This window comes from Saccopteryx leptura, chromosome 5 (assembly GCF_036850995.1).
Source record: "Saccopteryx leptura isolate mSacLep1 chromosome 5, mSacLep1_pri_phased_curated, whole genome shotgun sequence".
In the NCBI taxonomy this organism is placed as follows: Eukaryota; Metazoa; Chordata; class Mammalia; order Chiroptera; family Emballonuridae; genus Saccopteryx; species Saccopteryx leptura.
In genome coordinates this window covers 70712785-70727254 of record NC_089507.1, presented here as the reverse complement: position 1 = coordinate 70727254, position 14470 = coordinate 70712785, and the positions used below count along the sequence as shown (strand labels likewise).

The 14470-nt window shown below is 39.6% G+C and overlaps 2 protein-coding genes across 3 annotated transcripts in view; one reads left to right on the top strand and one right to left on the bottom strand.

Moving 5' to 3' along the window:
• The window catches only part of HERC3 (HECT and RLD domain containing E3 ubiquitin protein ligase 3), an 809237-nt gene that overhangs the window by 4621 nt on the left and 790146 nt on the right, over positions 1–14470 (bottom strand). The gene's annotated exons all lie outside the window — the stretch shown is intronic.
• On the top strand, positions 7808–9895 carry NAP1L5 (nucleosome assembly protein 1 like 5). Its single transcript, XM_066386118.1, has one exon. It carries the CDS (start codon positions 8011–8013, stop codon positions 8608–8610), a length of 600 nt encoding a protein of 199 aa, XP_066242215.1. The 5' UTR covers positions 7808–8010; the 3' UTR covers positions 8611–9895.

Sequence of the window (14470 nt, the reverse complement as noted above, 5' to 3'; positions counted from 1 at the left end):
GTTTGAGATCCGAGCGAAATTCCGAGATACGAGTCGCGATTCAGGAAGCTGCCACTAGTTGGCGCTTTGGCGCACGGGTCCAGTATCGGCAGTTTGATACACGAGTTGACTGACTTATGAGCTCAGTTACAGAACAAATTAAATTCGTATCTCAAGGTACCACTGCACACATATTACAGAAAGAGAGAGAAACTGTAAAGAATTAGCTCATGCAATTACAGAGGCTGATAAACCTTATGATTTATACAAGTCAGTAAGCTGGAGTCCAGGAGAGCTGATGGTATAGTTCTAGTCCAAAGGCGGGCGTGCTCCAGACCCAGAAAGGGCTGATGTTCCTGTGAGAGTCTGAAGGCAGGAGAAAACTGATGTCCCAGCTCACAGACAGGCAGGAGGAGTACCTCTTACTCAGCCTTTTTGTTCTATTCAGTCCTTCAGCTGATTGGATGAGACCAACACACATCAGGGAGAACAATCTGCTTTACTCAAATGTTAACCTCACACAGAGACACTCCCACAGACATACCGAGAGTAATGTTAACCAAATATCATAGCCCAGTTAAGTTTACACATAAAATTAACCATCACAGATAAGATTTTGGACCTAAAAAAGTTGACAGTGGAATGGGTTAAGAGTTTGGAAGATGTTAGAATGGGTATTTTACAGATGAGAAGGACATGAATTTGGGAGGGCCACAGTGTGGAGTGTTATGGGTTAGATTTTGTCCCCCTAATATTCATATATTGAAATCCTAACCCCCAGTACCTCAGAAGATGGCCTCATTTGGAGATAGTGTTTTTACAGAGCTAATCAAGTTAAAATGAGGTAAGTAGGGGTGGACTCTAATCTGATATATAACAAGGGGAAATTTGGACACAGAGATATGCACAGAGGAACCACAATGGAAAGAGACCAAAGGAGAAGACAGATATCTCCAAGCCAAGGAGAGAGGTCTGGAGCAGTTCCTTCCTTTACAGCCCACAGAAAAAAACAACCCTACCAATACCTTGATTCTGGGCTTCTAGCCTCCAAAGTTATGCAAAATAAATTTCTGTTGTTGCAGTCACCTAGTCTGTGGTACTTTGTTATATAGCAGCCATAGTAAACTAATACATAAACTCTAATCTCTACATGTCAAATAGTATTGCTCTCAACACATTCTTTTCTTTAATAATTATCATTAACAGTTATGGAGTGTTTACTAAATGCTGACAATTACAATAGTTCTTAGATGTATACTACTTCAGTGAATATTCATAACTATCCTCTGAATAAATTTGATGAGAATTATGTCCTAATAAAAATAAATATACAAAAAACAACTTTTTGAGATTGATATGATCATTATTTCAATTTTGGTACTGAATCTAAGACAAACAACTAATAAATACATGGGCGGAGGCAGAAATTGAAGCCAGACCTCTGAGTACAAACCTATGTTCCCAAATACCTAACCAAAGTGTCCTCCCTCCCCCACCTACCTTGCTTTTTTTCATTTGCAGTGTGAGATGCATGAGAAATAACAATATACTCAGATAACGACTTCACAGCATGATAGCGCATCCACACTATTCACAACTGTGTTCCTACAGCCCAAATTATACACTAGAGTCCATAAAATCCATAAATTGAGAACTTGTTAACAAGTTGACCATTTTTAAACATAAATTTAAAAGAGCAGGTACTTATGTGCATTGCCAATGATTTTTAGAAGTCGAAATCCAAACTGTAGGGAGGATATTTTAAAAAACTGATTCTGAAAAACAAACAAACAAAAAAAAAACCTGATTCTGAAATTTATACAGAAGGCCAAAGGAACTTTTAGAAAGAGCCAAAACAATTTTGAAAAAAGTTAGAGGACTCACTAATTTCATGACTTGAAATTATTACAGGCACAGTTATCAAATATGCTATGAGTAATAGGACATATAAATCAACAGAATAGAGAGTCCAGAAATACACCCAGATATAGCATTGTCCATGCATGTATAAGATGCTCCCATGTATACGATGCACCTTAATTTGGGGGCCCAAAATTTGAAAAAAAAAATGTGTTACATAAAGTTATTGATCATAAAATTTTTATTCATCATAAAATTCATACAACTCCTCATCACTGTCAAAACTCCCATCCATTAGCTCAAATTCAGCACTGTATGAAAATCTTTCCTGAGCCATTCCTGGGCAGAACAGGGCAAAACATAACCTACCGTAATATATCGGTAACAAGTGTGAAACAATGAGCGCAAAGACAAGCGTGGAAAAGTGGGAAATGCAAGTAACAAATCTACCACCACTGCATAAGACGCACCCCGTTTTTGGACCCCAAATTTTTCGGGAAAGAAACGTGCATCTTATACATGGAGAAATATGGTATACGGTCAGCTAGTTTTGGACAAATCTGCAAAAGCAATTCGGTAGAGAAAGGATAATGTTTTTCATAAATCGTACTGGATCAACAGGACATTCATATATCTCACACCTATATACCGTATTTTTTGGTCCATAAGATGTACTTTTTTCCCCAAAAAAGTGGAGGGGAAAATGCCCGTGCATCTTATGGAGCAAAAAGTATGATATTTTATTAAATATTTTAACACATCGTTTGGTTCAGAATATTTTTTTTCTTATTTTTCCTCCTTAAAACCCTAGCTGTGTCTTATGGTCAGGTGCATCTTATGGAGCGAAAAATATGGTAAAAGTTAATATGGATCATAATATAAATGTGAAACCTAAAATTATGAAACTTCTAGATGAAACCATAAGAATACATCTTTATGGCCTTAGATATGGCAAAGATTTCTTAGATATGCCACCAAAAGCATAATCATAAAAGAAAATAAAATGGATTCATCAAAACTTACAACTTCTGCTTTTGGAACACATCATTACAAAAATGAAAAAGCAAGGCGCAGACTGGAAGAAAGTATTTATAAAACATTTCACCAAGGACTTGTATCCAGAATATATAAAAACATTTGAAAATTAATTAAAAAGCAAAATATTCAGTTTAGAAAATAGGAAAAAATCTAAGAGAGATATATGAATGGCACAAAAGAACCTTGGAAGATACTGAATATCAGTCACTGAGGATACCCATGCGGTCATTAGATTGGGGGGAAAAACTACCACCACCAAACGCTGGGGAAGATGTGGAGCAATTGCCACTCTCACACAGTGCTGGTGTGAAAGCAAACTGACAGCCCCTTTGCAAAACAACGTGGAAGTTTCTTTACAAAGTTAAACCGCCATTTACCATCTCTAGGTATTTATTTACCCAAGATAAATAAAAATTTGCATTCGCAAGGAAACAGGTAGATAAATGTTCATCACAGCATTATTTATAATCATGAAAAAGGAAACAATTCAAATAGGAATACTATTCAGTTATGAAAAGGAACAAACTAATAATATCAACACAGACAGAAAACACATCAGTGGTTCCCAGGGCTGGCAGTAAGAAAAGGACCGTGAAGGACACGATGTTACCATTCTAAGTCTCAATTACTGTGTGCATGGCTTTGTCAAAACACCCTAAAAAGGGTGAATTTTATTATACTTAAGTTATATTTTAATAAAACACTTTAAAAAATCTAGCTTAACACTAGTTTAAGATTTTTTAAGATGGGAACATAAAAATCCTAAAAGATGAGCACATCATGGTTCAAGCAAGTTCTCAGGTGTATTTGATTAAAATTTGTTTTTGTTTTTAAGTCCGTCACAACTTCTGTACTATAGGGTTAGAAGGCCTGGTTTTTGCCCCTGATTCTGCCACTCAGGTAATATGTATAGTAATAGAATATTTATTTCACTTAATTTTCCTGCTTCTAAGTCCCTTATTTTTAAAATGAAATAAAGCGTTCCTAACCTCAAGGTAGCTGTAGCCATCAAAATATGATATATGAAATATATAGGTAATAAATGGAATATGTATAGTGTCAGTCAACTAAATTAGATATATTATTACATCATATTTAGCCACAAGTACATAAAAAAAAACTAGGATGGAGAAGGGCACAACGATGTCATTTTCTAAGAGTATTTTTGCAGGTTATCTTTGCATATTAAATTATTTTGCTTAAAAAGTTAAAACATTTATCAAGTATTTGATATGTGTCAGCACTAAATGCTTTGCATATTATTAACTAATATTTACAAAAACTAAAAGACGGTCCCAATGTGTTTTGGGAAATAATTTTCGAACTTTTATGTGCTTGACAGAAAAGCTCCAGCAAGTTCCAATATAGTGAAAGAAACGCCCTGAAATCGATATGCTGAATTTGAAAACATTCCTACAGAATCCCTGGCATGAACATTGTGTTTTTCAAACCTAAAACAGGTGTTCATCTTTATTCAAGAAGCTATTGGTTTGGATTAACAAATAAGGTAAGGAACTAAAATCTGCTCACTTCGCTATTAGAGACCATGAGTTGGCTATTTAAACAAGACTTGTTTCTAAAATTCTCAGAAACAACTCACAGGCAAGACCCAGAGAACGGTGGCTGAAGTGTAGGACCCTGTGTGTGTGTGTGTGTGTGTGTGTGTGTGTGTGTCCCCTCAAAGAACCACAGTACTAAATACATGCTTCAAACAGAATAAGCCACAGGCAAGACCCGGAGAACGGTGGCTGAAGTGTAGGACCGTGTGTGTGTGTGTGTGTGTGTGTGTGTGTCCTCAAAGAACCACGGTACTAAATACATGCTTCAAACAGAATAAGCCACAGGCAAGACCCAGAGAACGGTGGCTGAAGTGTAGGACCGTGTGTGTGTGTGTGTGTGTGTGTGTGTGTCCCCTCAGAGAACCACGGTACTAAATACATGCTTCAAACAAAATAAGCCACAGGCAAGACCCGGAGAACAATGGCTGAAGTGTAGGACTGTGTGTGTGTGTGTGTGTGTGTGTGTGTGTCCCCTCAAAGAACCACGGTACTAAATACATGCTTCAAACAGAATAAGCCACAGGCAAGACCCAGAGAATGGTGGCTGAAGTGTAGGACCATGTGTGAGTGTGTGATTGTGTGTCCCCTCAAAGAACCACGGTACTAAATACATGCTTCAAACAGAATAAGCCACAGGCAAGACCCGGAGAACGGTGGCTGAAGTGTAGGACCGTGTGTGTGTGTGTGTGTGTGTGTGTGTCCTCAAAGAACCACGGTACTAAATACATGCTTCAAACAGAATAAGCCACAGGCAAGACCCAGAGAACGGTTGCTGAAGTGTAGGACTGTGTGTGTGTGTGTGTGTGTGTGTGTGTGTCCCCTCAGAGAACCACGGTACTAAATACATGCTTCAAACAGAATAAGCCACAGGCAAGACCCAGAGAACGGTGGCTGAAGTGTAGGACCGTGTGTGTGTGTGTGTGTGTGTGTGTGTCCCCTCAGAGAACCACGGTACTAAATACATGCTTCAAACAGAATAAGCCACAGGCAAGACCCAGAGAACGGTTGCTGAAGTGTAGGACTGTGTGTGTGTGTGTGTGTGTGTGTGTGTCCCCTCAGAGAACCACGGTACTAAATACATGCTTCAAACATAATAAGCCACAGGCAAGACCCAGAGAACGGTGGCTGAAGTGTAGGACTGTGTGTGTGTGTGTCCCCTCAAAGAACCACGGTATTAAATACATGCTTCAAACAGAATAAGCCACAGGCAAGACCCGGAGAACAGTGGCTGAACTGTAAGACCGTGTGTGTGTGTGTGTGTGTGTGTGTGTGTGTGTGTCCCCTCAAAGAACCACGGTACTAAATACATGCTTCAAACAGAATAAGCCACAGGCAAGACCCGGAGAACGGTGGCTGAACTGTAGGATCGTGTGTGTGTGTGTGTGTGTGTGTGTGTGTGTCCCCTCAGAGAACCACGGTACCAAATACATGCTTCAAACAGAATAAGCCACAGGCAAGACCCGGAGAACGGTGGCTGAAGTGTAGGACCGTGTGTGTGTGTGTGTGTGTGTGTGTCCCCTCAAAGAACCACGGTACTAAATACATGCTTCAAACAGAATAAGCCACAGGCAAGACGCGGAGAACGGTGGCTGAAGTGTAGGACCATGTGTGTGTGTGTGTGTGTGTGTGTGTGTGTGTCCCCTCAGAGAACCACGGTACTAAATACATGCTTCAAACAGAATAAGCCACAGACAAGACCCGGAGAATGGTGGCTGAACTGTAGGACCGTGTGTGTGTGTGTGTGTGTGTGTGTCCCTTCAAAGAACCACGGTATTAAATACATGCTTCAAACAGAATAAGCCACAGGCAAGACCCGGAGAACGGTGGCTGAACTGTAGAGTGCCTTAGGACCGTATGTGTGTGTGTGTGTGTGTGTCCCCTCAGAGAACCACGGTACTAAATACATGCTTCAAACAGAATAAGCCACAGGCAAGACCCGGAGAACGGTGGCTGAAGTGTAGGACCGTGTGTGTGTGTGTGTGTGTGTGTGTGTCCCCTCAAAGAACCACGGTACTAAATACATGCTTCAAACAGAATAAGCCACAGGCAAGACCCAGAGAATGGTGGCTGAAGTGTAGGACCGTGTGTGAGTGTGTGTGTGTGTGTCCCCTCAAAGAACCACGGTACTAAATACATGCTTCAAACAGAATAAGCCACAGACAAGACCCGGAGAACGGTGGCTGAACTGTAGGATCGTGTGTGTGTGTGTGTGTGTGTGTGTGTGTGAGTGAGTGTGTGTGTGTGTGTGTGTGTCCCCTCAAAGAACCACGGTACTAAATACATGCTTCAAACAGAATAAGCCACAGGCAAGACCCGGAGAACGGTGGCTGAAGTGTTGGATCGTGTGTGTGTGTGTGTGTCCCCTTAGAGAATCACGGTACTAAATACATGCTTCAAACAGAATAAGCCACAGACAAGGCCTGGAGAACGGTGGCTGAACTGTAGGATCGTGTGTGTGTGTGTGTGTGTGTGTGTGTGTGTGTGTCCCCTCAAAGAACCACGGTACTAAATACATGCTTTTAACAGAATAAGCCACAGGCAAGACCCGGAGAACAGTCGCTGAAGTGTAGGACCGTGTGTGTGTGTGTGTGTGTGTCCCCTCAGAGAACCACAGGTACTAAATACATGCTTCAAACAGAATAAGCCACAAGCAAGACCCGGAGAAGTGTAGGACCGTGTGTGTGTGTGTGTGTGTGTGTGTGTGTGTCCCCTCAGAGAACCACGGTACTAAATACATGCTTCAAACAGAATAAGCCAGTCCCTCCTCCTGCCTTATTCCTCCCCAGAAGCCAAGGATTCTGAGGAATCTTCTAGAACACATCCCAGAATACCCAGTGTCATGATTTGACGTTCTCTATGCAAATGTCTCAGAAAGTGATTGTAGGGTCCATCCTGTTGGAAAAAAAGACCTTGCTACCCATATATATGCTACAGATGGACTGTCCACACACATGCACCCACGTCCCAAAGGGGGTGAAATGGAGTCAGCTCTCTCCTCTAAATCTACTTTCTGGAAAGGAATTCAGAGGAATCTGAGTGCTGATCAAAGCTGACTGCACAGAATAAGCCAGAGAACAACCTACCAAGGCAGACCAACAGCAACAATGGGGAGATGCATTTTGGTGTTAATAAAACACCAAAACAATGTCTTGGCAGACATATACAGAGACTCGGGTGGGATAGAGGAACAAATCGAAAACTGTCAAATCATCCAAGCACTTTCTGTAAAAAAAAATGTCTCCGGAAGCTATGGCCATACCGGGCCGAGCTCCGCAGGTGCGTGGGCAGACCGGGGGCAGGGTATCCAGGAGGCAGGCTCTGACGTCAGTTGCGATGCCAGGGAGACGATGACAGTGTAGCAACAGGAGGCAGCTGGCGCAGTACGGGGGCACGACCATCAGCTGATTCTTGGGAGCCAGTCCCGGGTGCAAGCAGACCGGGCGGGGCGGATGGAGACGTCAGTGCCGCGGCCGTCAGCGCCAGTTGCCGCAGCCGCAGCCGCAAGACCGCTCTGCTGCAGCTCAGACGCAGGTCCCGGCAGGAGCCACCAGCCCTCGGCAGCTGCTGCTCAACCATGGCCGACCCAGAGAACCGGACACCTGCGGAGCCGAGCCAGGCGCCGGCGGCGGCGGCGGAGGCGGCAGCGGCGGCAGCAGCGGCAGCAGCGGCAGCGACGGCGGCAGCGGCGGAGGCAGCAGCGGAGGAGGTAATGGCCGAAGGCGGGGCGCAGGGGGGCGAAGCCGACAGCGCGGCCGCGGAACCCGAGTGCGCGGCAGGGCAGACCACTGAGGAGCCCCAGACCCCTGCAGAGAATGCAGCAAAGCCCAAGAATGACTTTATCGAGAGCCTGCCTAATTCAGTGAAATGCCGAGTCCTGGCGCTCAAAAAGCTGCAGAAGCGATGCGATAAGATAGAGGCCAAATTTGACAAGGAATTTCAGGCTCTGGAGAAAAAGTACAACGAAATCTATAAGCCCCTACTTGCCAAGATCCAGGAGCTCACTGGTGAGATGGAGGGATGTGCATGGACCTTGGAGGCTGAGGAGGAGGATGATGATGTCGAGGATTACGTGGATGATGAGGAGGGGGAGGATGAAGAGGAGGAGGATGAAGAGGCTGCGGCTGCCAAAGAAGAGGGTCCCCACTCTGCAAAGTCTGATGACGCCAAGAAATAAGCGGGGGCAGAGATGGAAGAGGAGAATGACGACGGAGAAAATTCTGCTTTATTATTATTTTTTCTGAGTAGTGGTGAACTTAAAAAGGCTCAGGTTTTGGACTAAAATACGTGAATCAATTCTGACATTCCTAAAATATATTCAATTGAAACAATCAGATTCTGACCAGCCTGTTTCAAATTTGATTTTCATTTTGAACTCAAAAAATGTATCAAAAGGTGTTAAAGAAAATGAGTTAAATTAAAAGTGATGTTTTTTTTCATGATCTCTTCTGTGAAGACTGGAACTGAGGGCTATTAAGTGTGAAGGTAGATGTGAAGTAAAGAATCATCAGCTGGAAACACATTCATCACACTATCATCACACTACACACAGAACACCCACGCTGAGACTGACATGTTCTCCATCCTTAATTCTTCTATTTCTTTAGTCCTGATATTTGACATTGCAAAAAAAGCAGAACCCAAGAAAAAAAAAACTCATCTATAAGACTTTGCTTTTGCAACCCAGACATCAGCTTTACATTTCAGAGAAGATTGATGGAATCAGAGATGCCTGGGATGGAGATCATGACAGTACTGTTAATGAGGCTGGAAACTGCCACTTCAAATTTTAAGAATATTCTGAGTATTTGAATTTAGAGGACCAACTTGGTTCTGAGAAGGAGAGTGTATAATATTGTCAACATATGTGTTCATTATTTAGTCTCATGTTTATGTGTTTTCTTGCTAGTGTCACAAAGCTGTAAAAAAACCAAATGTTTAAGTATAAAATCCCTCTACCCTAGCATTTTAGAACTGTTAATTTACTTGAAGAGATGTAGAATGTAACGTAGTAAATTCTGTAAAGCATGTGTGTACACTGTTACGCAGTTTGATTCTTGTGAAGTCTTTTTGTCATCTAGCTTTTAGAATGTAGCTGTGAAAATTATCAGAACTCTTCAATGAAGCTAATGTTTGGAAAAAATGTATACTTGAAGACCCAATCTAAATGTGTGTCCCCACTCCCAGCTCAGAAGTAGAAAGGGTTTAAGTTTGCTTGTATTAGCTGTGCCTTCATTATTTTGCTATGTAAATGTGATATATTCAATATAAAATGGTGCAAAATCAAATTTTACTGAGTGAGGATAGAATGGCATACAGTTAAGGATTTTTAAGAAGGACACATTTAATGTAAAGATTCAGCTTCTTTGTGGGTTTTGAATTATGTGATCTATTAAAAAATGTAAGCATAAAGTTGTTTATCACTGTGGTGTTAATAAAACAGTATTTTCAAAAACAAAGAACTCTGCCTGGAATCAAATCTTATCTCTGTGCTCAGTTACTTCTGATCTATAAAAGGGGATATTAATACTCCCTTTCCTCACAGGTTATTACGGACAACAGTGAGTTAATGCACATAAAGCCCCCAATGTCTGAGAATGCTCAAGGAATGTCAGCTATTATATGAAAGATAGAGACACTGATTATAAATTCAATCCACATTCACTTCCCAGTTATAAAAGAGGAGAAAATGGACATTATTATATTCTTAAGTTTATAGTTCCTTGTAGTTAGAATAACAATATTGTTAGAAAAGAATGTTATTCTTTTTAAACAATTAGAAAAGAATGTAGTTTTTAATTTTGAAATACAGGAAATTCAATAAACTGTTATTGGTTTTGTGGTTTCTTCAATATAAAATCAGGTTTTTATTTCCTCCCAGAAAGGATAAAAGACTAATGTGACATGAATAAATATAAAAAAGGCTATTTCAACTTTACATTTGGGCATTAATAAAATGAATGAACTAAAAATAATTTAAAATGGAAGCCTTCTAAAAAATTGAAAAACTCAGATGCATTTTCTTCCATTTCCCTAAAGTGTTAAAATTATAGAGAAGCAAAATTAGACTGCTTTACCTTAGGGAATGGGTGACAGTTCTGACCTGTTGCTAATGACAGGAGTTGGATAAAACCTTAAGGTAATATTAATCTTCCTTAGGGCCAGGCCAACAAAAAGGGGGGGGGGAGGAACACACACACACACACACACACACACACACACACACATCTTAATCATATGATTATCTTATTAGAAACAAAAAAAATCTAATGAAATTCAATATTCATTTCTTATCTCTAATAATAATAAACTCATTTAATATTTTTCTAGGTTCAGAAGAAAAGCAAAAAATAAGTTATAATTATTGGGAAAAATATTTTTGTAGGCATGTGATTAGATAAAGAGAATCAACTGAAAACTATTACATTTAAAAAGTTTGAGGAATTGATCAGTTACCTGCTAAATATAAAAAAATCATTATTTCTAGGCACTGATCTTAAAATATATGGAAAAGACCCTCTTTCACAGAATAAGAAATCAAAATATTTTTTAAAACCTCTAATAAAAAATATGTATAACCTATATGGAAAGAAAAAAAACACCCCAGAGTATCACCAAAAAAAAAAAAAAAGAGCCTTAGGTTGGTAATATTAAATATTACCAAAGTGTTGATTATTCCCAAATTAACTTCAAAGAATAATCCAAATTCATTCTGGAAATTAATATGATTACCCTAATGTTCACCTGTAAGAATAGCTAGGAAAACTAGCAATATGGATACAATTCAGATTTTACCTTAGGTTACAGACTCAATTTTTTTAAAGATTTTATTTATTAATTTTAGAGAGGAGAGGGGGGGGGGGGGGAGGAACAGGCAAGCCCAGGGTTTCGAATCGGCAACCTCAGCGTTCCAGGTCAATGCTTTATCCACTGTGCTACTACAGGCCAGGCCAGACTCAAATATTTTTTTAATTGAAGAAAATACATTACATATTTATCAATTACCAGACACGAAAAGGTTAAGATTAGAGTGATATCAGGCCAAAATAAATAAACAGACTTGACAACACAGAAATTAATAAATTAAAAACATGTAGAAACAATACATTTTCAAAAGCAAACAACTGGGAATACAATCTGCAATAAATATGACTGGCAAAGGGTTAATAGTCATAATAACGAGTTCACATAAATCGTATGAAAATTATTTAGTCCCAATAGAGAACATGTAAAGAACACTAGCAGACTACCACAACTCCGGGGCAGAAGACGTGTCCTGAAAGGGCAGCACTGGGCGGAGCAGGGTCCAGGGAGGTCTGCAGGACCTGCTTTCCCAGCTGCATGCACTGGGCAGCAATCTTTCACTCTAGCTACAGGGTTTTCTAACTACAGGTCATTAATACTGTCGGTCATTGCCACTTTCCTCGGATGCAGGCATATTACAATCCTCTTTACAAAGTCAAGCAATTTCCACCATTTCCTCACTGGGTTGATCTTTACCCGCTGTTTCCTGCAGTGCTTATTTGATCGTTCCTAAGGCAGCCATAAAACTTGCATGATAACATCTAGCAGGATACCCTCCTTTCAATGCAGGTCAAATACTATTATTCATCAACCATTTTAATCTATTATAGGTTCAAATCAGTAAGCAATGCACAAAATAACTGCCAGAAAGAAAGGCGACATGCATTGCACATTCAGCTCGGGCTCTAAGAACACTGCAGAAAGCTGGAGCGTGCTGACGCACACTGCCCAAGCCGCCACGCAGCTCCCGGAGGCTTCATGCTCAGTGCAGACACACATGAGCTTCCTCCCACACCCACACGTACACACATTTTTCTTGTTGAGGTGAAATTCACAAAATACAACCATTTTAAATGAACAATCTTTTATTTTGTGGCATTTGTAAACTCACAATGTTGTGCAATCATCACTTCTATCTAATTCACTTTTCTTAAACAAAAACATTTGAGATAAACAGTAAAATGGAATACTGCTGTATAATATATGTAGAGTAACCTCTACATCAAAGTGACATAAAATTTTACCAATAATATAAAATTTCTTAATAAAATTAGATTTTTTTAAAAGAAAACAGTGTTTGTAAGGATTAGATAGAGTAGGTATTCATATATTGGTGGTAATGTATAAGCTGGTATAATTCATTAGAAAAAAACCTATCAACAGGTTAAAATTAATTGCTTTTAAAATTATTTTTAATTAATTGCTCTTCAAATTGCTTTTCATTTATAAAGCAAACAAAGCTTTATACTAAAAGATGTCTGATATAATCTTACTAAAAATGAAGGAAAGAGAAAGAATAAAGGGAACTAAAAAAGAACATAGGAACAGGCCAGATATCTAAAAATGAAAAACTAGAAAATACACATTTACATGGAAGACCGTGCAGCCATTAAGAGTGTCCAAGAGGCCTTTGTATTATCTGGACTTAAGTTTAAAAACTCAGACATACAATTTTACATGTATATAGCATGTTTGTCACGATGCTAACTTTGTCTTTAAAAATTGCAGAATCTGCCTAAAAGAAAAACAACAAAATTTCAAAGTCATTTTTCTTTGGGGGGAAAGGGGATGGGGTGAGGGAACACTCTGGGACTCTGGTCTTGGTCTCTAAGAGACAGTGAGCTGACGCTTGTGGAGCATAAATTCTCGCTCATATTGCATGGCTTTAAATTCTGGCTTTGGTTTTGAATCCTGGACTACTGGCTATGTAACCTTGAACAAGTTATATCTCAGCTATACCTTCTCTGTACCTTCATCTATAATGTTTAGAGGAATTCTAAATACCTGTAAAGTACTCAGAATAGTGCCCAATACATCTAAGCACTCAAGAAATGTTACTGGCATTTTACTTATCTGCTCTTCCTTTAATAGTTCAGTGCAAAATACAATGTAGATCTTTAAGATTATACCTCTCACAGACTATCTCAAGAGATCAACTGAAGGCTGTGATCAGTCCAAACTTCAGTAGATCTTAAGGAGCTAGAAATGTTTTTCATTATGAGTTCTATACTCAGGTTTAGGTATCCTTTGGAGCACTTAGCTTAAGCCTGGCATTTCTTACTGTATGGTCTTTTTAATATCCTCCCCCACCTCCACCTTTTTGTAAGATGGAGAACAGGGAGGAAGACACAGATGACATTGAATTTGATTACAATAAATGGAGATCACTTTGGGGAAATCTAGAATGATGTGTGGGTTTTTCATTAATGGTAATAACACCATGCTATAGAGTATGAGAAATACTTAACTATGAGTAGTAATGTAATACAGTATTATCCAGACAAGACTACCAGCTGTGGCAAGAAGATTCATTTGGCTATGATGTGGCCACCAGCAATTATCCATGACGTTCTTTTACTTGGATGCTTATAACTCATTTGACTCTCTGCAGTTCTTGTGCAAGGATAGAAAGCATTTTAAGACCAAATGGAATATAAGAAACTATGAATAAAGAATTGGTACCCTCCTAGCATTTTTCTCTAAAAAAATGGTAACAATAAATATCTTACTGTTAAACAAACAAAAACAGCTTCAGTGCCAGTGGTATCTATGTACATAATTGCCCAAGTTAAAAATCCAAAAGGTATTATTATTATAGTTCTTTTATTTAATTTCCTTAGACTGATTTAAAAAATACTCAGAAGGACCCCTAGTGATGAGATTAGGTATGCATGTAATAGACAAAATGAAAGAACAGCTGCAATGATTACTCTTTTACACTCACACACAACCTTTCCTACCAGGATCTCCATATACACTGCTAATAATACTTCTGCCTTTTGCACTACACAATCAAAAGAAAAAATGTCACTCGTGTCTTTTTCTAGTTTTCCCTAACCATAGCAGTGATACTAAGTAATGTGGCAAAATCACACGAGGTTCTTCTTAGGAGCCTGTCCAACAGGTAACTGTGTGAGAACAACAGGCTCAGCCTCCTGTCACGAAGTACAGAGGCATGGACAATAGTGCTGAGAGTAGCAAGGGTGAGGTCATGTACTCAATGAGTACTCCTC

Excerpts from the sequence above, each read along its gene's own strand:
- NAP1L5 (XM_066386118.1), top strand. The coding sequence starts at position 8,011 with ATGGCCGACCCAGAGAACCGGACACCTGCGGAGCCGAGCCAGGCGCCG.